At 41.3% G+C, this 23,899-nt stretch overlaps 1 protein-coding gene across 1 annotated transcript; it reads left to right on the plus strand.

Annotated features, from left to right (window-relative positions):
• Nucleotides 1-491: 491 nt before the first annotated feature.
• On the plus strand, nucleotides 492-22,659 carry AGAP6 (ArfGAP with GTPase domain, ankyrin repeat and PH domain 6). Its single transcript, XM_063607380.1, is given in 8 exon segments — nucleotides 492-1,157; nucleotides 1,527-1,595; nucleotides 3,889-3,957; nucleotides 6,604-6,635; nucleotides 14,159-14,259; nucleotides 16,850-16,885; nucleotides 20,180-20,252; nucleotides 20,871-22,659. Coding segments are annotated over 8 exon segments (2,079 nt in total). The 5' UTR covers nucleotides 492-934; the 3' UTR covers nucleotides 22,347-22,659.
• The last annotated feature ends 1,240 nt before the right edge of the window (nucleotides 22,660-23,899 follow it).

The raw sequence follows: 23,899 nt of genomic DNA on the forward strand, positions 1-23,899 counted from the left end.
AAGTTAGGTTTCTATTTTATGGAGAAGGAGGTGGAGGCAGGATGGGTCCTAAGGTGTCATTCAACACACACAGCCATAACTCTTTATTGAGGGTAGAGCTAGGGCCCCAGGGATTGCTGTGGTCAAGTTGCGGACAAAAATGACCACTCGTTGGAAAACAGGAGAGGAGTGTTTAGTTACAAAAGCAGTCAACAATTCAGGTGTATCTATATTCAGTCAGCAAATAAAAGTTGTTCAACTTGGTTGCTAATGGGACCCACTCTACTGAGGCTTTGTATAGAATTCATAGAGGAAGATGGCTTCAAGTAATGAACTACCCTGTGCTTTTCTTAGGACTAAAATCTCAGGAAGCTGGTGATGAATGAAAACCTTAGTCCCACTGGCACTGCACGAGGGGCCAGGAGAGCAGCAGCATCATAAGCCACAGGGTGGGGCAGCCAAGGCAGGGGCATTCTGAGCTGTTGGGGAGGGGTGGCAGGCAGGGTGGGGCACTGTGAGCTGTGGGGCAGGGCATTGTGAAGTGTGGGGTGGGGCATTGTGTGCCACATGCCTGGGCTCCCACCTGGGACCAGTGGGCTTCAGTCTGTAGGTGACTACAGAAGGAGGAGGAGCTCCGTCTGTTCTCTCTTCAGGCAGTTGTTGTGTCTCTCAGCGCTTGTTGGGTTCACAACCTATTAAATAAGCCGGCTGGTCTTCACCCTCCCAGACAAGTCAACTCAGGGGAGGCGGCAGGGTGCGGGCCTTGGCCCGCAGCCCTAGCCGGGGCCGGGGCCGGGGCCAGGGCTGGTGCCCGGGGCCGCGCTGTGAGGTGGGCAGGCCAGGAGCGGGAAAACCATCTCTGCAGGTGCAGCATAGCCTCGGCCTAGGACAGCGGGAGTGCGTGGCCAAAGCTGTGAGCAGAGGCACAGGTGGTGGCAGACAGTAGAGGCGCCCCATGGGGAACATACTGACCTGTCGTGTGCACCCTAGCGTCAGCCTCGAGTTTGACCAGCAGCAGGTGTCAGTGTGTCCCTCTGAATCTGAGATCTATGAGGCAGGAACTGGGCACGGGATGGCAGGAGTGCCCATGGCTGCTGCTGTACAGCCTGCTGAGGTGACTGTTGAAGTTGGTGAGGACCTCCACATGCACCACGTTCGTGACCGGGAGATGCCTGAAGGTAAGGAGGTGATAGGTGCCATCTACCCTCGGTTTGCCTCTGGCTGCTGCTGTCCCCAAGGTTCCCTTTGAGGCATCCCCCACTTCGAGCTCCTTTCTGCTTGTAGCCAGCTTTCCCGGGGGCTGGCCAGGAACAAAAGCTGGCTCTGCCTTGAATTCCCACCCCTTAGTCTTTCCCCACCGAGTCCAGTCAGTTTCTTTTCGCCTCCCCTCCCAATTGCCCAGTTCTTGCTCTCTCATCTCATTCTCCCAGGCTGGCATGGGACCATTTATTTATGGCTCTTGTCGAATAAGCAGCAGTTGAATAAATGAGTTGATAAATTTTTATAAATGATTACATCTTTTTTCTTTTCTCCCTCTATACATATAGCTTTGGAGTTTAACCTTTCTGCCAATCCAGAGTCAAGCACAATATTCCAGAGGAACTCTCAAACAGATGGTGAGACAACAGTGTCTGTAGCTCTGTTTATTATCCTGTGGGACTTTGTTTAGGCTTCTTTGAGCTATTCTCTTCCTTTTCTCAATAAAAACTCAAATATCCCAACTTTTCAGTACCCATCTTATTTTTTCTTTGTACCTATCCAGATGGTACCTAAGTGAAGGAGCCAGGTAAGTGCCTAATTGTTTCCTTTGTTAAAGTAGCCAAATCTCAGGACAGTTCCTATTCAAATATTTGGGGATTTCTTATTTAAAATCAGAATGGAGGTTGCCACGGGAGAGGCTATATGGTATTCTTAATGGGCTGCTTTAAGTCACCTTGATAGAAGCTGCTTAGTTTCTTCTAACTGTAATTTGAACACAGAAGGAAAAAGAAAAAAGGAGAGTGCTTAAAATAATTGTGAAAGGTGTAAAATGTCACAGCCGGGGCTGCAGAAAAATGGTTGTGTGTGTGTGTTTGGGGTTTCTCAAAGGAGTTTACCTATGAGGCTCTGATTACTTCAAAATTCTTACTTTAACAGAAAATGTGTCTCCAGATTTATTCTGGTGACTTAACAGACTTTATTTACCTCCTTGTTCTAAAAGAGAGGTGGGGATTGGTTCATGGTCAAAACTTTCAAAGGACATGAAACGTCAATGTAGACTTTTAATGTGTAATATAAAGATTGCAGGTTAAAATGTCAGACCTTCCCTGTAAGAGTGTTTGTTGCCGTGGCTCCCCCTTTGTCCCTTCCCCTCCTGACAATAGCATCTTGTTCAAAGATAAGAAAGTTACAGTTTTGGCTGGGCTTGGTGGCTCACGCCTGTAATCCCAGCACTTTGGGAGGCCGTGGCAGGCGGATCACCTGAGGTCAGGAGTTCGAGACCAGCCTGGCCAACATGGTGAAACGCTGTCTCTACTAAAAAAAAAATACAAAAATTAGCTGGGCTTAGTGGCGCATTACTGTAGTTCCAGCTACTCACAAGGCTGAGGCAGGAGAATTGCTTGGACCTGGGAGGTGGAGGTTGCAGTGAGCAGAGATCACGCCAATGCACTCTAGCCTGGGTGACACAGCGAGACTCCGTCTCACAAAAAAAAAAGGAAAGAAAGTTGGAGTTTTTTAGTCTCTACACTGTTGGCAGAGGCAGGGGATGGGAGCCGGTAGAAAACAGAAAACAATTAGTTGGTTTGCCTCTAAAATTTTGCAAAGAGATGAATCTAACTAAAAGTAATTCTGGGTAATAATATGGTTCTTGAATAAAAACTGAAATTTTCAAAATAGAAAACATTGCATCATAAACATATTAAATCCAGTTGGCTTATTGGTTTCATTTAAATGCCAGAGATTTCATTACTGTAGAGGAAATGTCTTATAGCTCTTCTATTTAAACTTTGGTTGGGCTCTTAATTTTTAAAGAGGTAGGATAATTAAGACTCATTATGAGTGTGACTTTGTAACTTGGAAGTACTATCTTCACATTTCAAGATATTTAAGGATTGCTTTAGAATAAACAAATGCATTATGTGAATTAATTGATTGTACCTTTATACACAAAGCATGTAAGTACTTGTGTAAACTTATACTCTTCTTGGTGATGTTAGGACAGCCTGATGGATGCTACACACCAGTTAGTAGATGGGTAGTGTTGGATGAGAGCCCAAAAATGGCTCTTTATTGTCATTCTTTAGGATTACAACACAGTTTATGTATGTCTCACTTGGCCCTTTCCAATACAAATAAGGCCTGTGTATGTTCTCCCTATGTATTGCTAATGAAGAAATGAAAACTTAGAGATATCACATGACTATGGAAGACAGCTACTCAAGAGAACTAAGGTTCTGTGTCCTCAGAATGAAATGGAAGTGACAGATATGATGAATTTACTTTTAAAAAATTTTAAAAACTCTAGAATACATCTTATATTTTGCCTATGAAATAGACCTGTCTTTTAAAACTTACTGCCATCTTGATTTATTTTATGCATAGTTGATTTTACACAACTCAAAGCCAAAATTTACCTCTTCTTTTTTTTTTTTTTTTTTTAATAAAGGAGGGTGTCATTGTGTTACTCATGCTGGCCTCAACTTCCTGACCTGGGTTCAAGTGATTTTCCCATCTCAGCCTCCTGAGTAGCTGGGACTACAAGCATGTGCCATCTTGCCTGACTCTATCTTATGTCTGTACATTCATTTCAATGGATAAGAATCAAAGTAGAGATAGTGAAATAGCCTAAATGCAGCAGTCGAATAAACGAGTTGATAAATTTTTATCAATGATTACATCTCTTTTTCTTTTCTTCCTCTATGCATATAGCTTTGGAGTTTAACCCTTCTGCCAATCCAGAGGCAAGCACAATATTCCAGAGGAACTCTCAAACAGATGGTGAGACGACATTGTTTTTTCCGCCAAGAGAAAGAATAAAAGCTCTTGTTTGATCAGGTTATAGAAAGTATTTAGAAAAACTCATATTGGTTTAAATTTTTCACCTTTTCACATGTTCATTGTCTTATTTTAATATGTGATATACTTTCCTTTAGTTGTTATGATGTTAGTGAAAACGTGTAACCTTTTTGTTTATACATTTTGCCATCTTTTTATCAACACAATTAATTTGTCATGTGATGGAGGAGTCATGGATTTCTCTTTATAATTCTTGGATTTATCTTTATTTATAATTAATGGATTTATCTTTATTTATAATCCCTTTTCCCTTGCTCCAAAAAGTACATTTTAAAGATGAATGATAGAACTTAGGCTTCAGCTTTGTTGTCATTTAAAGAAATTAAAAAACATAGTTGTTTATCATCAGGGATTGAATCTGTGATTTGGGCCTCCTCTTACACAGTCCTCTGACCACATTCATTTACCACATCCAAGTTCATGCTACTCAAAAGTTTTAGGTTATTAACTTTTTCATTTGATGTAATGTAAATTTAAACATGCCCTACTCCTGCTTATTTCCCTTAATGTTATGTTAAATCCTCATTTATTTGCCAACAAGCCATACACAGCCAAGTTTTCCAGTTGACTTAAACAGCAAGAATACAAGTGAGGGTTCTATAATAATGTGCGAAGTAATGCAGCACAGTAAAACACGGGAGTTTGTAACCTTTGTTTTTATAGTTTGAGTAGACTTTGCCCATCTTGAGTCAGTTATTTCTGGTTAGAATTTGTCTTCATTTTTTACATTACTATAAAGAGATACCTAAGGCTGGGTAATTTATAACAAAAAGAGGTTTAATTGGCTCAAAGATTTTCAGGCTGTACAAACATGGCTTTAACATCTGCTTCTGGTGAGGGCCTCAGCAAACTTACAATCATGATAAAAGGCAAAGGGGAAGCAGGTGGTTCCACACGGTGAAAGAGGGAGGAGAGAGGGGAAGGGGGAAGGTACCACACTCTTTTTTTTTTTTTTTTTTTGAAATGGAGTCTCACTCTGTTGCCCAGGCTGGAGTGCAATGGCACGATCTTGGCTCACTACAACCTCCATCTCCCAGGTTCAAGCAATTCTCCTGCCTCAGCCTCCTGAGTAGTTGGGACTATAGGTGGGCACCAGAACACCTCGCTAATTTCTGTATTTTTGGTAGAGACAGGGTTTCACCATGTTGGCCAGGCTGGTCTGAAACTCCTGATCTCAAGTGATCTACCCGCTTCAGCCTCCCAAAGTGCTGGGATTACAGGCTTCAGCCACCGCACCTGGCCAGTACCACAGTCTTTTAAATTACCATAATGAGAATTTGCTTATTACCATGGGGATGGGACCAAGCCATTCATAAGGAATCCACTACCATTACCCAAACACCTCCCACTAGGCCCTATCTCCAACATTAAGGGTCACATGTTAACATGAGACTTGGAGGGGCAACATATCCAAAACATATCAGAATTGTATTTCCCAGTTCCTTCCAGAGCCATGGGCTTCTCACACCTAGAGAGCATGGAAGCAGTAAAAGAAAAGCTATTCCATGTCCCTCACTCTTCAGTGGTAGTAACTTTTGCCTACAAGGCCCTTCCAGCATCAAAGGCAGAGGCAGTGTAGGAAACAAAGCATGGCCGAAGTCCCTCTTGGGGCTTTTATTATTCTGGCCTCTTTTTAGGGAAAAAAAAATGATTTTTTGTGCTGCAGACACCATGTCCAATTAGGTTTGTATACTTATTTTAACATCAAAATTTAGGCCAGGCTCTGTGGCTTACACCTGTAATCCCAGCTCTTTGGGAGGTTGAGGTGGGTGGATCACGAGGTTAGGAGATCAAGACCATCCTGGCTAACACAGTGTAACCCTGTCTCTACTAAAAATACAAAAAACAATTAGCTAGGCATGGTGGCACGTGCCTGTGGTCCCAGCTAGTCAGGAGGGTAAGGCTGAAGAATTGCTTGAACCTGGGAGGCAGAGGTTGCAGTGCGCTGAGATCCCGCCACTGCACTCGAGCCTAGGTGACAGAGTGAGACTCCATCTCAAAAAAGAAAAAAAATTTAAGATATGTTACTTTCCAGTTGTGTAAAGACCGTTTTTTAATTTTGTTTTGTTTTTAGTGACATATTAGTAGATAACCACTAAGTGTGGTTCAAGATGCTTACAGGGATTCTGTTGCATCTAGAGATAGGTGTCTGGTCAGGAAGTAGTTCTTAGAACTGTTAGCTCTTAGAGTCTGATAATTAAAGTAAGCTATGTGTAAATGCAGAATGAGAGAATACTAATGGATCATGGCTCATATATGCAACAGTTAAACTTTTTATTAGCTAAATTTTTCATCTGGCCTAATTTTTTTACCCTTTTCTTTTGTACATGAGGATTCTTTCATTTGTATGTAATAGAAACAAAAAGTAAACTAAAGGAAAATCTAAGTTTTTAGATTTGACTTATGAAATTAATCATGCCAGATAATTTACATTATATATTATTGAAAATTTTTTTTTAATGGAATTTTGTCTCATTTTACATAGGAGTAATCAGTAAGATGTTAACAACTACTTTTATTTTATGGTATTTGTATCAGAAGTGATCAGTTTTTTTTTTTTATTCTTAGTTGTAGAAATAAGAAGCAACTGTACAAACCATGTAAGTAAACACTTAAATAGTTAAGAAATTGATAGTTTGACATAAAAGGATGTCTCTCTTGATTTCTTTAAATTACAATGTGGACCTGGTGGTGGTAGCATGGACCTCTTTTTGTGGATTTTCTAAATCTCTTCTATTTTCCTGAGTATTAAATTTATCCAGAAAAGTGTTTAGTTTAGCGTGTCCACCTTTTAAAGATTTCTGACATTTAAGTTAAATTTCAATAGTCTGGTTCAAAAGATCTGCCTTAAAGCTGGGCATGGTGGCTAACGTCTGTAATCACAACACTTTAGGAGGCCGAGGCAGGCTGATCATCTGAGGTCAGGAGTTTGAGACAACCCTGACCAACATGGTGAAATTCTGTATCTACTAAAAATACAAAAGTAGCCGGGCGTGGTGGTGCATGCCTGTAATCTCAGCTACTCAGGAGGCTGAGGCAGGAGAATCACTTGAACCCAGGAGGCGGAGGTTGCAGTGAGCCAAGATCGCGCCATTGCACTCCAGCCTGGGCGACAGAGCGAAACTCTGTCTCAAAAAAAAAAAAAAAATTGCCTTAAATATTTAACCTTATTTTTAATGAAAGGACAAAAATAGAATAGCTACGTTAATTGCCAACACTGTCTGTTGACTTTCTGTCACAGCAGGTAAAAGCATACCTTCCCCGCTACACCATGATCTTATGTTTCTCCCTGTGTTTCTTCCAATTGTAGCACACTTTTTAATTAAATCAGTAATATTTACATGATTATGACTCTGCAAATATTATTCACTGCTAAGTCATATGGTGTTTTCACTGTACCTCTGCATTCCATGTCCTTCATCCTGTCTCTGAAACAGTTCTGAAATCTGAGCACTTCTGCAATTCTCCTGGATCTTCTTTTTTCCTAGCCTGTGTTAGTTTATCTATCCAAATATCGTTAAGTAGCCTCTGGGTGCTCTGTTTGCTTTCACATCCATTATTTTTTAGCATGAAGCTAATTTTCTGACTATATTCATTTGCCTGTTTTCTAACAGCTGTTTTTCCCCCAAGTATTGTAGCATTTATCACATGCCTTTCAAAGATATTTTCCATCTGTGAAAACACATCTGTTCCTTTTTATGTTTGTGTGGGGGGCAACTTTCTTTGGCCTTTTGTCATCCTAGTTCAATATAGTGTGGGTTTCCCTAGATATGCTCGATGTCTGCTTTTCTGGGCTAACTCCTTAAAGTCTTTTGGGATCTCACGTAACTGCTGTCTTGTGTGGGATCGCCTGAGTCCTAGATTCTGTGTTTCCTTCTGTCCTGTTATCGTCTCTAGTTGTACTTGAACACATTTTCCTGGGTGGAGATGTTAAAATCCCTCCTCTTTGATAGAGAGTACACCTCTAGGTTGAATCTAAATTTTATGGTTCTGAAGACATTTTGCAGTTGTGCTCTTATTACAGTGTTGTTCTTGAATCTATTGCCAGTGTGTGATACGTTATTTACAACCAGGTTTTAGTTATCTGCAGAAGCTTTTTAGAATCTCTCTCTCTAAGGTTCTGAAATTTTATAACAGCTTGTTGGGGATCTTTTCATTTTATTGAGGCTACTAAACCTGCAGACTATCTCTTCTTGAGAATTTTTTTTTATTTTCTCTGTTACTTTTTTACTGATAGTCTTGTTATTCAGATGCTAGGCTGCTTAGACCAGTACACCTGCATTGATTTTTAATTTTTCCCCTTCTATTTTTTTCAGTTTGTCTTTTTATTCTAGTTCTGGGATATTCTGTGACTTTATCCTCTACTATTTCTATTGAATTTTATATTTTTTGAGAGTGTTTTAAGATTTTTTTTTAAAGTTTTGCTCCTGATTTTGACTGGTCCTATCAATTCCTTTTTTCTATTGTTTTGATCTCTTTTCTTGGAGGCTTCCCTCCAATGTGTGGTGGTCCCTGGCCTGCTTTATTTGGAAGCAGGATTTCTGTTAACTGATAGCACTCAGTGTGAGGCCTTAGAAGCCTGACTAGCTTTTCATTTGGGAGACCTCAGTGTATTATCTGGGGATCTTTATTGAAGACATTTCAGTTTCTTCTGAGAAGGATCTCCCAATTTTCTGCCTGGAAAGTAAAAGCAGGCCTGGAAAGGAAAAGCAGAGTTAGCCAAGAAAGTTGGAGTTCCATTTTTGGTGTACAGTTTTCTTTATATCTCAGGTTTAAGCCATGGTATCTCTGAGCCAGAAATTCTCAGGTTTGATATATCCAGAGAACACACATCTAAGTTTCTTGTCAGATGGAAGGACAGGTGGACTTGGGGCTCTAGTTAGAGATTTGCAACTGACCTTGCTGGCTTTTTTTTTTTTTTACATTTTACCCTACTTTCCAAAGTGCCATTTGCCTGTAAGTTCACAACCTGCCTTTAGTTCTGCAAGACAAACTGGCTCGCTTCTGTTCCAGTCACTTTCTGTAGGCACCAAAGTTGTGTTTCTGTGTTATTTACCACTCCTTTATCTACTTTTTATGTCTCAGCATTTATTAAAAATTATCTCTGTCAACCTTCTGTGCTGGTCATGGGTGTAACCTTTATTTTATGACTAATGAGGCTTCCGGAGGGAGACGAAATAAATTTGTGGTCAATCTATTATATTTAATCCAAATTTAGGACCTGTGTTTAAATCAAAGTCTAATTTGAGTATAATTAATGATATTAAGCCAGAGAATTTTTTTAAATTAATGTATCTATAATAAGCATATTACACTTTTCTCCTAAGGCCTTGTTTAATATTTTCATTCCAAGTTTATCCACTGCCATATGCTTCCCATTACTTCACAACATAGATGGAGCTGTTTTCCTGAATGCCCAAAGTGTTAGAAATATTTAAGTTGATTAAGATTTGTTCATTTTTAGCCTGGTCAACATAGCAAGACCTCATGTCTACAGAAAGGTTAAATAACAAATTAGCCAGGCCTGGTGGCATGCGCCTTTCGTATTACCTACTGAGGAGGCTGAGGCAGAGGATCGCTTGAGCTCAGGAGTTTGAGGCTGCAGTTAACTATAATTGCACCACTGCACTCCAGCCTGGGCAACAAAGGGAGACCCTGTCTCGGAAAAAGGAAAAAAGTTACTAATTCTTTAAAAACATATCTAAAATTTGTCCTGCCCAAAAGGAGAGTGAAAAATATGAACTTTAGTCTTTGTTTTATTTTATGTTTGCTGAGAAAAATCCTGTACTTAATTTATTTATTTATTATTTCCATAGGTTTCTGGGGGAACAGGTGGCATTTGGTGACATGACTAAGTTCTTTAGTGATGATTTGTGAGATTTAGGTGCACCCATCACCTGAGCAGTATCCGCTGAACCCAATTTGTAGTCTTTTATCCCTCACCCTCCTCCCAGCCTTTCCCCCAAGTCCCCAAAGTCCATTGTATCATTCTTATGGCTTTGCATCCTCATAGCTTAGCTCCCACGTATGAAAGAGAACATGATATTTGGTTTTCCATGCTGAGTTATTTCACTTAGAATAATAGTCTTACTTCCATCCAGGTTGCTGGGAATGCCATGAATTTATTCCTTATTATGGCTGAGGTGGTATTCCTCATATATATATATATGTATGTGTATCACAGTTTCTTTATCCCCTCATTGATTGATGGGCATTTGGGCTGGTTCCATATTTTTGTAATTGTAATTTGTTTGAGTTCCTCATAGATTCTGGATAATAGCCCTTTGTCAGATGTATAGACTGTGAAGATTTCCTCCCACTCTGTGGTTGTCTGTATACTCTGCTGATTGTTCCTTTTCCTGTGCAGAAGCTCTTTAGTTAAGTCTCACCTATTTGTTTCTGTTGCATTTGCTTTTGTGTTCTCGGTCATGAAGTCTTTGCCTAAGCCAGTGTCTAGACGGGTTTTTCCAATGTTATCTTCTAGAACTTTTATGGTTTCAGGTCATAGATTTATGTCCTTGATCCATCTTGAGTTGATTTTTGTGTAAGGTGAGAGTTCAGGATCCAGTTTCATTCTCCCACATGTGGCTTGCCAATTATCCCAGCACCATTTGTTGAAGAGGATTTATTTTCTTCACTTTATGTTTTAGGTGGCTTTGTTGAAAATCAGTTGGCTATAGGTATTTGAGTTTATTTCTGGGTTCTCTATTCTGTTCCATTGGTGTATGTGCCTATTTTTATATCAGTACCGTGCTATTTTGGCGACTATGGCCTTATAGTATAGTTTGAAATCAGGTAATGTCATGCCTCCAGATTTGTTGTTTTTGCTTAGTTTTGTTTTGGCTATGCCGGTTCTTGTTTGGTCCATATAAATTTCAGGATTGTTTTTTCTAGTTCTGTGAAGAAGGATGGTGGTATTTTGATGGGAGTTGCATTGAATTTGTAGATTGCTTTTGGCAGTATGGTCATTTTCACAATATTCATTCTACCCATTCATGAGCATGGGGAGTCTTTCCATTTGTTTGTGTCCATGACTTCATTCAGCAACGTTTTGTAGTTCCCAACGGCATATCAAAAAATAATCCGGCCAGGCACGGTGGCTCACACCTGTAATCCCAGCACTTTGGGAGGCTGAGGCGGATGGATCATGAGGTCAGGAGTTCGAGACCAGCCTGGCCAACATGGTGAAACCCCATCTCTACTAAAAATACAAAAGTTAGCCGGGTGTGGTGGCGCTCACCTGTAATCCCATCTACTCAGGTGGCTGAGGCAGGAGAATCGCTTGAACCTCAGAGGCAGAGGATGCAATGAGCCAAGATCACTGCACTGCATACTCCAGCCTGGGCAACAGAGCGAGACTCCATCTCAAAAAAAAAAAAAAGATAATCCACCATGATCAAATGGGTTTCATACCAAGGATGCAGGGATGGATTAACATACACAAGTCAATAAATGTCATTCACCACATAAACAGAATTAAAAATAAAAAATCACATGATCATCTAAACAGATGCAGAAAAAGCATTTGACAAAATGCAGCATCCTTTTATGATTAAAACCCTCAGCAAAATCATCATACAAGGGTCACAGCTCAATATAATAAAAGCCATCTATGACAAACCCACAACCAACATAATACTGAAAGGGGGAAAAGTTGAAAGCATTCCCCACGAGAACTGGAACAAGACAAGGATGCGCACTCTCACCACTTGTATTCAACATACTACTGGAAGGCCTAGCTAGAGCAGTCACACGAGAAAACAATAAAAGGCATGCAGATCAGTAAAGAGGAAGTCAAACTGTTGCTGTTTGATGATGATATGATCATATACCTAGGAAACCCTAAAGACTCCTCCAGAAAGCTCCTAGAACTGATAAATGAATTCAGCAAAGTTTCAGGAGACAAAATTAATGTACACAAATCAGTAGCTCTGTTATACCCTAGAAGCGACCAAGCTTAGAATCAAACCAAGAACTCAACCCCTTTTCTGATAGCTGCAAAAATAAACTAAACTAAAATAAAATACTTCGGAATAGACCTAACCAAGGAGGTGAAAGATGTCTACAAGGAAAACAACTTTAGTATTTTTATTGGGTTAAAATGAGAGGCAGCAGGTACAGCAGAAGAAGTCAGTGCGTGGGCATCCACATCAAATGGGTACTGCACCTTTGATGGTAAGGCTTTGGTTTTGACTTACTAAATTACTAGGTACGATTATTTTCTAGTTTTGTCATTAAACCTTAAAACTACTAAGTAACCCCTTCCATTTCTTGTTAAATATTGTAAAATTTCATACTCTCATTTATGCTGACTGACGTTAGAGTATTTGTTTCTATTTTGTGACTGCCTTAAATAATACCTATAAACAGTAAACTGTTAGTAGTGTTTTTGCTGTAATTAAATGTAGTAAGACTTACCTTCCAAATGATAAGTGAATTGTCAAACACTTGTCGAAGTTTTGGATTTAGTCAAAATTCTATGCTCAGCAGCTGGAGGTAGGAAGAGTAGGGACCCTCCTTTACTCTTATGGAGAGGCATACTTTCTCACGAGGGGAATACTCTGCAGGAATTAGCATCTTGTAAGCAGTGGTGAATTCAACTAATTAATGTATAAAAATACATTTTTTGGTGTGGCTGCCGACAAAGAGATCCAAGAGGGTAGATGGAGTCGAGCTTGCTGAAGCAAGGAAAGAGAAAAGCAGTATTCTAGGCAGAGAGCAGGGGTAGAGAAGGAAAATGGCTAGGTGCAGGTCAGATGATTTATAGAATGAAATTGATCAAGTTTTGAAGTGAATGCAAAGTATTCTCCGAGAGTCTCATTTGAGTCATGTCTTGGCAGTCGTATTTAAACATGAAGTGAAAGTTAGATTTTTTAAGTTGTCATTTGTTTTCAGGGTGTGAGAGAATATTTAAGTGATACTCTTTTTATCCTCCACATAAGAAAATAGGACTAGAGAAACCTATGGCTTCCTCACTTGTTGGTGGCCTAGCAGCCCTGGCACACAGAGCCTCTGAATCTGAAACACTTCTTTTGTAACAATATCACCTGAAATAATACATTTAGGATTAGTAATTTAGTAAATGCATTAGTCTTGCATTCACTGCAATAAAATGCTCTTGTAGCATGATTATTTAATACATTACATTTTATCGTAGTAAATAAATAATAGAAGGGCTGGGCGCCGTGGCTCACGCCTGTAATTCCAGTACTTTGAGAGGCTGAGGCAGGCAGATCGCGAGGTGAGGAGATCGAGACCATCCTGGCTAACACGGTGAAACCCCGTCTCTACTAAAAATACAAAAAGTTAGCCAGGCATGGTGGCGGGCACCTGTAGTCCCAGCTACTCAGGAGGCTGAGTCAGGAGAATGGCGTGAACCCGGGAGGCGGAGCTTGCAGTGAGCCGAGACCGCGCCACTGCACTCCAGCCTGGGCGACAGAGCCAGACTCCGTCTCAAAAATAAAAAAATAAATAAATAATTAATTAACAGAAATTCTCAGCTGCTTTTTATTGCTGCAGAAAAAAAATGAAATCTTATTTTAAACTTTTCTTTTTTTTTTTTTTTTTGAGACGGAGTCTCACTTTGTCTCCCGGCCTGGAGTGCAGTGGCGCGAACTCGGCTCACTGCAAGCTCCGCCTCCTGGGTTCACCCCATTCTCCTGTTTCAGCCTCTCGAGTAGCTGGGACTACAGGGGCCTGCTACCACGCCCGGCTAATTTTTTGCATTTTTTGTAGAGACGGGGTTTCACCATGTTAGCCAGGATGGTCTCGATCTCGACCTCGTGATCTGCCCGCCTCCACCTCCCAAAGTGCTAGGATTACAGGTGTGAGCCACCGCGCCCCGCGAAGCCGACTTTTCCCATTATTTTTAACGGTAATTCATAAAATCCTTGTTAGGTTTGATGACAGGTACCATATTAAGGGCAGCATTTTATAACCCATATCTTAAACATCATCTCTGGAAGTTGAGAGCCTCCAATGGGTTTTCTATAGAGTGCACATGATACCACACTCAGGCAGTTCATGGAGTGTAAGACATATCTTAGTACTTTGTCATTTGACATTTTAACTGAGAAAATAATACACTTTGATAAGTTTGACTTGCACTTCCCTTCCCCTTCAGGTATCTACTGAGCATTTCAGTCAACAATACAGCTCATGTTCGACAATATTCCTTGATGACAGCACAGCCAGCCAGCATTATCTTACAATGACAATAATATCGTGAGTACAACTATGCTGCCGAGGGACAGATTCCTTTATTCTAAAATTATTTCAGCCATTTGGTTGTCCTCTTCAGCAATCAGTTTAAGAAATTGGAGTCAACCATATATTGATATCCAGATTCTCAATATTAAGTATCAGTTTCTCTTTTAATCTTAGACGTCGTGGTGGAAGGAAAAATCAGTTAGCAAAGAAGCAATCCCAGAAACAGTGTATCTTTTTGATGCCTTTATGCCTTTAGAAAATGTTGAACACAGTGAGAAGGATAGGTTTCCTTTATTGAATGTTTTTTGTGGAAACTTAGTTTTTCAATGCATCATAGGCCTAAATCAGTGTGCACTACTTTGGACATTATCCTTGGAAGAAGGAACAGCTTTTCTTCTTCTGGCACCACAGTGTATCTGCATTTGAATTTCTCCCATCGTGCATGAGCACCTCGTGGGCCACAAAGATGCGCTTTGAGAGCACCCTGAGATGAAGTTTATTTTAAAAGGAACAACAACCAACACCACCACCAGCTCCACAGGGGCTGTCCAGTGTACATTATTCTCATCTCCTTGGGTTATTAGTCTTGATTTTTAGAACACAGTTTGGAAAGTGCTAATTTAGAATATTAATGTCTTTATCTTTAATTTAACTTTTCATTCTGTACACATAACTAGCTTATAAACAATTTTGTTTCAAATGCACTAGCCTTTTTAACTAATTCAATTGTCAATAACTTTTACTTCAATTAAAAGTGGCAAGTTTACACTCATAATAATGTCACTTTCCTCCCTCCCTTTTAACAATAGTTGAGAGGAAATTGTGTTTCGAACAAAAACTGGACTCAAACTCTGTCTCAAGTCCTGAGCTTTGGGACCTATTGAGTAATCACTAAATGTCTGTAGTCAGCCAAGTCTCTTAAATCTTTGAGCACACATACACAAAAATTACTTTGACTAGAGTCCCTGGCTTCTTCTGAGTTCCAAAGATTTTGATATGTTAGCATATAATTCAAAAGCAGCTTTGAAGATTAATTTTACTGAAACAAATTTCGTGCTTTTTTCCTCATTATTCTACTTTTTAGAAGTCTACTTTTGAGAGTATAGTAAGTTTTAATTTGCCACCAGCAAGTTTGAGAAATGATCATTTGGTGTATTCACTATTGGTGAAATAAAGTTATTGAACAAATTAATAGGGCAAATTGGCTTCAAGAAGATATTTTGAAAAATGTTTTATCATGAATCAGTAGTGCACTGTTGTCAGTGGGATAGGTGGAACTCGCTGAGATCACTTATGCAAGGTTTTTTTCAAAATACAAGTCTGCAAACACATGTATCTTCCCATCTCCACTTTCCCTCTATCTCTAGGCACTGAGAAGCCTTTTAGGAAAATCGGGATGGATGTGAGGCATCTTTCTGTGAAGAAAAGCATCCCAGAAGATTCTGATTTTCACCCCAACTCAATCATTCCAAACTTTGCTGCTGATTGAAATCACCTGGGAAACGTTTACCAAGAACCTTGATGCCCAAAGCCATACCCAATACTAATTAAATTAAAATGTCTCATGTGGAAGATGAGGCAGATATTAAAGCTTCTCAGGCGATTTTAATGTGCAGCAAAGTTTGAGAGCCACTGCTTAATTTGAGTTTAGGACGAGAAACTGCTCCTATTTGGTGGGACCTTGGGCAAGTCAGTTTTAAGCTCTGTTTCCCTGATCTGTAAAACGAGTATTGAATTAAATGTCACATAAGGTCATTGGTCCTTTCCAGCATGTAACTTTAAATTCTGTGATTTTAAAATTATTTCAGAGATGAAAACTACTTGAAGCACTATAGACATATCCATCTTACCTGCTAATGTTACAGGCTTTTTAAAAAGTGCTAATATTGTGTAGACCTATTAGTAGAATTGAGATTTGCCTTCCCTCAGTTGTTTTGAGCCTCACTCTACAAAATTAGCTGGGCGTGGTGGCACATGCCTGTAATCCCAGCCACTTGGGAGGCTGAGGCAGGAGAATCTCTTGAACCCGGGAGGCAGAGGTTGTGGTGAGCCGAGATCACACCATTGCACTCCAGCCTGGGCAACAAGAGCGAAACTCCATCCACCGCCCCCCCCCCCAAAAAAAAATTATCTGGGCATAGTGGCACAAACTTGTAGTCCCAGCTTCTTGGGAGGCTGAGGCATGAGAATCGCTTGAACCTGGGTGGTGGAGATTGTGAGGAGTCAAGATGGCACCACTGCAGTCCAGTCTGAGCAAGAGAGACAGACTCTGGGTCAAAAAATAAATAAATACATAAAATAAATCGCATGGGACGAAAGGTTTCATGGGTAGAAAAGCATATAACAGGGAAATCTGTTATTATTTATATATTGTAATCACCAACAGAAACGCGTCTTCTAACAGCATACTTCCTTGCATTTTGGTTCTCATATTTTTGTAAAAAACAAAGAAATGAAAACAAAGTGCCCTTATGGTACTGTTCTGAACTAGAAGATTTGAATTTCAGGGCCGCTAGGAGAGTTTTCTCTACCCCCCTTTTAAAAAATGTCTTCAGGCCTAACAAATGATAACATCTATTGTTATGAATTTTTTTTCCTTCCACAGTGTGACCTTGGAGATACCTCATCATATCACACAAAGGTGAACTTTTTAGAAACCTGTCTTGTTATTCTAGCTAATTACTTTGCAAGATATCAAGCTCAGTGTTAGGTCACAGCTTTAGACATCATAAGCTGTATTGTGCCTACTAAAATATCGAAGCAAATTATTTGTATTTTCTTTGTTCCTTAAGACTCTCATAATTCTTTTAAATGATTGAGAATCTCAAAGAGTATGTGTTTATATTGATTATATTGATATTTAGTGTGGTAGAATTATACAATTGAAATTTTTTCAAAATCTATTTTTAGTTTAGATTTCACAGCCTTACCACCGTTGATATTATGGGCTAGATAATGCTTTGTTGTGAGGACTGTCTTGTGCATTGCAGAGAGTTTAGCAGTATTCATGGCCTCTACCAACTAGATATCAGTAGTAACCCATGACCCAAGTTATAACAACAGAAAATATTCCTTGAGAACAGTATTGTTAACAGAAATTTTTCATTGAAAAATAACTTTTCTACAACAAAAAGTTGAGTAAAAAGTGTGTCATGTATTTATATTATTTAAAGTCTCTCATGTTGAGCTTAATAGGAGACAAATGGATTCTCTAGAGCTTTCTTTGCAATTTGCTTTAAAGAAGCAATAAGAGGCTGGGCACAGTGGCTCACGCCTGTAATCCCAGCACTTTGGGAGGCTGAGGCGGGCGGATCACAAGGTCAGGAGATCGAGACCATCCTTGCTAACACGGCGAAACCCCGTCTCTACTAAAAATACAAAAACTTGGCTGGGCATGATGGCACGCACCTGTAGTCCCACCTGTTCTGTAGGCTGAGGCAGGAGAACCGCTTGAAATTGGGAGGCGGAGGTTGCAGAGAGCTGAGATTGTGCCATTGCACTGCAGCCTGGGTGACAGAGCAAGACTCTGTCTAGACAAACAAACAAAAAAAGCAATAAGCTGGTGTGGCGCAGTGGTTCACACGTGTAATCCCAGCATTTTGGGAGGCCAAGGTGGGTGGATCACTTGAGGTCAGGAGTTTGAGACCAGCCCGACCAACATGGTAAAACCTGCCTCTGCTGAAAGTACAAAAAATGGCTGGGCGTGGTGGTGCATGCCTGTAGTCCCAGTTACTTGGGAGGCTGAGGCAGGAGAATCGCTTGAGCCTGGGAGGTGGAGGTTGCAGTGAGCCGAGATCTCGCCATTGCACCCCAGCCTGGGTGACAGAGAGAGACTCTGTCTCAAAAAAAGAAAAAAAGAAGCAATAAGATGACCTAACCTCATGCAAATATGTAGTTGGTAGAAGGTGTATTTTTAAAGTTTTCAGACAGTTGTGGGTATTTGTTAACACTAAATCAAAACTTCACAAGTGGTGGTTTCTTAAATTAGTTACGGTGGCATTTTACATATTAATAAATTTATTCCATCAGTACTCATTGATCTTTCTTGCACAGTAAATGGATCTTTTGCTCCATACTTGCATTTATAATATCATGCATTAGTTACTTGGAATATATTGGTTTATGTTTTATTGTGTCAAAAATCACTTTTAGTTTAACCACCAATCTTACTTTAACACGCCTTTAAGTATTGAAAAGCTGCCAAGCCTACAGTAGAAGGAACAAGTTTTTCAAAGTCCAGAGGAAAGCTTAAATTTTATCATTGGGAACAAATACGTATTTCCCTTGAAGTGACAACCTCTCACTTCATTTATTTTTTGAGAATGATAGTTGAACTGGTTTTTTAGACCGAGTTTCACTCTGTCACTTGGCTGGAGTGCATTGGCATGATCTCAGCTCAAGCAATCCTCTCACCTCAGGCTCCTGTGTAGCTGGGACCACAGATGTGTGGCACCACACCAGGCTAATTTTCTTATATGTTTGACAGTGACAGGGTTTCGTTATGTTGCCTAGGCTGCTCTCGAACTCCTGAAGGAGCTCAAGCCATCTGCCTGCGTTGGCCTCTCAAAGTGCTGGGATTTTACAGGCGTGAGCCACTGCGCTGGCCCAGTTGTACTTTTAAATAAAAATGATGTTCTGTGAAAAAAGTGATTTTTCAGTTCACAGTTAAATCACGGATTCTTTAATAACAAAAAAAAAAAGCGCTTCTGGTTAACTTTCCACTTATTCAGAATATTAGAGACATGTCAAGATTTAACAACATTAATTTTTACTGCTTCATCAAAGACATTCTTAAGAAATTCAGGCTATGTTTTTTACCTGTAGGGGACAGTGAAGAATAGAATGACTACTAATGTAATTGGTACCACTGCCTTGATTTATGCTGAGAAACCAGCCATTGTACCCACTTTTGCTTTTATACAATCATGGCAAGTGTCAACGAAAAAGCAGGCAATGACTTTGTATTACTTTCACAAATTTTTAAAATTTTTCATCAGCTTTCTCAGGTTTAATTAGTATGATTCAGAACAGTGTTGGCCAGGCACAGTGGCTCAGGCCTGTAATCCCAGCACTTTGGGAGGCCGAGGCAAGCGGATCACCTGAGGTTAGGAGTTCAAGACCAGCCTGGCCAACATGGTGAAACCACATCTCTACTAAAAATACAAAACTTAGCCAGGAGTGGTGGCAGGTGCCTGTAATCCCTGCTACTTGGGAGGCTGGGGTAGGAGAATCACTTGAACTTGGGAGGCGAAGGTTGCCATGAGCCGAGATCACACCATTGCACTCCAGCCTGGGCAACAAGAGTAAAACTTGGTCTCAAAAAAAAAAAGAACAGTTATGACCTCTTAGGCCTTCTGGAAGGGGTCTTCGGGATCCCGAGAGGTCCACAGAGCACATTTGGAGAACCACTGGTTTATACACAGGCACAATGCATTAGTTTTACAAAGTTTAAAGTTCCTCAAAGACTGGCCTCTTAAAAAGGCAGATGAGTTTGTCATTCAGACAACAGAAAATACATAAATACATCATGAGAGTATACTACAGAGAAGTAAAGAGAAAGGAAGCTAGGAAATCTGAATCAAATTTACATTTATTAAAGTTTACTACTACTGCTTTGTAGAACATTCTTGTGTTTCAATATGTGGTTAGAAGAGTGAAAATATGTTTGGTTTATTGCCATGGCCTGTTAGGGAGAGTCAATACTCATGGGCATTTCTGACTGGTTATCATATAAAAGGCTTCACGGTACAGGCCATGATGTGCTGAGAAAGAAGAAGTCAGGAAAGCCTCTGCAAGTCAGGATCCAGGAGAAGAATTCGTAAAAACTGCTTTGGTAAAGTAAACACCAAAGCACACAGGAGGCAGTATTTTACTAAACAAATATTATACCAAGATATTAACAGTTTTTGAAGTAATGTGCTTTCTTATTTTATAGAGATGCATATAGATCTTTGAGGACACTTGATGAACAGTTACACTCATTTGCGCTAAGTGGCACTTTTATTGAGGTTGTATTGTCATCGTACACTTGTATCTGTTTCATGCTGAAGTCAAAGCCATCTTTTTTTAAATCTTCCCCATTTCATGTTGCATTTAGTCATCTTAAGTGTTGTAAAAAGAATGTGCTGGAGTAAGAACTGATCTGCAGCTCTGTTTAGTTAGTGAGCTAGTATGAGTAAATATGCTATCCAAACAACAGAAAATGTATCTTTTTTTTTTTTTTTTTTTTTTTTTTTTTGATGGACTCTCTTTCTGTAGCCCAGGCTGGAGTGCAATCGCACGATCTTGGCTCACTGCAGGCTCTGCCTCCCAGGTCCCTGTTCAAGCAATTCTCCTGCCTCAGCCTCCCAAGTAACTGGAATTACAGGCATGTGCCACCATGCCCAGCTAATTTTTTTTCTTTTTTTTTTTTGTAAAGACAGGGTTTCACCATGTTGGCCAGGATGGTCTTGAACTCCTGACCTCGTGATCCACCCACCTTGGCCTCCCAAAGTGCTGGGATTACAGGTGTGAGCCACCATGCCTGGCCCAGAAAATGTATCTTTTTAAAAGGTAGTTGTGAGCTGTCTATAGGACCCTGCAAGCCACTACCCAATTTTTGAAGCCATTCCTCCTGTTCCACACAGGTTTCCACCGTGCACATTACCAAGAAAAGAAATGGAGGTGGGAGTTTAAATAACTATTCCTCCTCCATTCCATCGACTCCCAGCACCAGCCAGGAGGACCTTCAGTTCAGTGTTCCTCCCACTGCCAACACACCCACGCCCGTTTGCAAGCGGTCCATGCGCTGGTCCAACCTGTTTACATCTGAGAAAGGGACTGACCCAGACAAAGAGAGGAAAGCCCCAGAGAATCATGCTGACGCCATCGGGAGCGGCAGAGCCATCCCCATTAAACAGGGCATGCTCTGAAAGCGAAGTGGGAAATGGCTGAAGACATGGAAAAAGAAATATGTCACCCTGTGTTCCAATGGCGTGCTCACCTATTATTCAAGCTTAGGTGATTATATGAAGAATATTCATAAAAAAGAGATTGACCTTCAGACATCTACCATCAAAGTCCCAGGAAAGTGGCCATCCCTAGCCACATTGGCCTGCGCACCCATCTCCAGCTCTAAAAGCAATGGCCTATCCAAGGACATGGACACTGGGCTGGGTGACTCCATATGCTTCAGCCCCAGTATCTCCAGCACCACCAGCCCCAAGCTCAACCCGCCCCCCTCTCCTCATGCCAATAAAAAGAAACACCTAAAGAAGAAAAGCACCAACAACTTTATGATTGTGTCTGCCACTGGCCAAATGTGGCACTTTGGAGCCACGACGTATGAGGAGCGGGATGCATGGGTCCAAGCCATCCAGAGCCAGATCCCGGCCAGCCTGCAGTCATGCGAGACCAGTAAAAGCAAGTCCCAGCTGACCAGCCAGAGCGAGGCCATGGCCCTGCAGTCGATCCAAAACATGCGTGGGAACTCCCACTGTGTGGACTGTGAGACCCAGAATCCTAAGTGGGCCAGTTTGAACTTGGGAGTCCTCATGTGTATTGAATGCTCAGGAATCCACCGCAGTCTTGGCACCCGCCTTTCCCGTGTGCGATCTCTGGAGCTGGATGACTGGCCAGTTGAGCTCAGGAAGGTTATGTCATCTATTGGCAATGACCTAGCCAACAGCATCTGGGAAGGGAGCAGCCAGGGGCAGACAAAACCCTCAGTAAAGTCCACGAGGGAAGAGAAGGAACGGTGGATCCGTTCCAAATATGAGGAGAAGCTCTTTCTGGCCCCACTACCCTGCACTGAGCTGTCCCTGGGCCAGCACCTGCTGCGGGCCACCGCTGATGAGGACCTGCAGACAGCCATCCTGCTGCTGGCACATGGCTCCCGTGAGGAGGTGAATGAGACCTGTGGGGAGGGAGACGGCTACACGGTGCTCCATCTGGCCTGCCGCAAGGGGAATGTGGTCCTGGCGCAGCTCCTGATCTGGTACGGGGTGGACGTCATGGCCCGAGATGCCCACGGGAACACAGCGCTGACCTACGCCCGGCAGGCCTCCAGCCAGGAGTGCATCAACGTGCTTCTGCAGTACGGCTGCCCTGACGAGTGCGTGTAGTATCTGTTTTATTTGACTGCAGTCTCCTTGGTGCAAAAACAAAATGGGAAAAATAAGGATAACTCAGAATTTCAAAATGAAATCACAAATTCAGCTAATAATAGCATTTTCAGTACTTTTCGTAAACTAAGTAAATACACAAAATGTTGATTTTTCTGACCATAAGACATATTTTATGTCCTTTTGACGAGGTGGATTTGTTAGTCTCAGGCCCTCCTGGCCACATTGCCCAAGTCACACAGGCTTCTGTATTATGTATTTAGATAAAATGTGTGAAAATATATTTGAAATAAAGTTCATAAATATGCATTGATTTTTGTACACATGGCACCTCTTTTTCATTTTTATTTTTATTTTTTTTTTGGACGATGCTTTGCTCTGTCACCCCAGCTGGAGTGCAGTGGCGTGATATCTGCTCACTGCAAGCTCTGCCTCCCGGATTCACACCATTCTCCTGCCTCAGCCTCTCAGGTAGCTGGGACTACAGGTGCCTGCCACCACAACTGGCTAATTTTTTGTATTTTTAGTAGAGACGTGGTTTCACCATGTTAGCCAGGATGGTCTCGAACTCCTGACCTCGTGATCCACCTGCCTCGGCCTCCCAAAGTGTTGGGATTACAAGCATGAACCACCATGCCCGGCCCATGGCACCTCTCTTAATTTATAAATTGAACTGGATGTGAAGTAATAATGTCAGCTAGTTGAGATAAGAGGGTTACAGATCGGCTGGGTGCAGTGGCTCACACCTGTAATCCTAGCACTTTGGGAGGCCTAGGTGGACTGATCACCAGGTCAGGAGATCGAGACCATCCTGGCTAACATCATGAAACCCCATCTCTACTAAAAAATACAAAAAATTAGCTGGGCATGGCTGGGCGTGGTGGCTCACACCTGTAATCCCAGCACTTTGGGGGGCCGAGGCAGGTGGATCACAAGGTCAGGAGATCAAGACCATCCTGGCTAACATGGTGAAACCCCGTCTCTGCTAAAAATACAAAAAAAAAAAAAAAAAAAAAATTAGCCAGGTGTGGTGGCGGGCACCTGTAGTCCCAGCTACTTGGGAGGCTGAGGCAGGAGAATGGCGTGAACCCAGGAGGCGGAGCTTGCAATGAGCTGAGATTGCACCACTGCACTCCAGCCTGGGCGACCAAGCGAGACTCCATCTCAAAAAAAAAAATTAGCTGGGCATGGTGGCGGGCACCTGTAGTCCCAGCTACTTGGGAGGCTGAGGCAGGAGAATGACATGAACTCAGGAGGCAAAGCTTGCAGTCAGCAGAGATTGTGCCACTGCACTCCAGCCTGGGCAACAGAGCGAGACTCGGTCTCAAAAAAAAGAAAAAGAGGGTTACAGATCACTGCACATGGAAAATATTCCCAGCAGTTAACACTTCCATTAATGTGATCCACAGCTTTTAAAAAGGAGCATCTCAGAATAAGATGGTGGTACAATTTGCTTATTGAGAAACGAAAAAAAAAAAAAACACGAGTATATTACAAAGGGAAAAGAAGGAATGTGATTTCTCATAATTGAAAGCTTGATTTAGATTGCATAC

The sequence above is a fragment of the Pan paniscus genome, chromosome 8 (genome assembly GCF_029289425.2).
Source record: "Pan paniscus chromosome 8, NHGRI_mPanPan1-v2.0_pri, whole genome shotgun sequence".
NCBI lineage: Eukaryota > Metazoa > Chordata > Mammalia > Primates > Hominidae > Pan > Pan paniscus.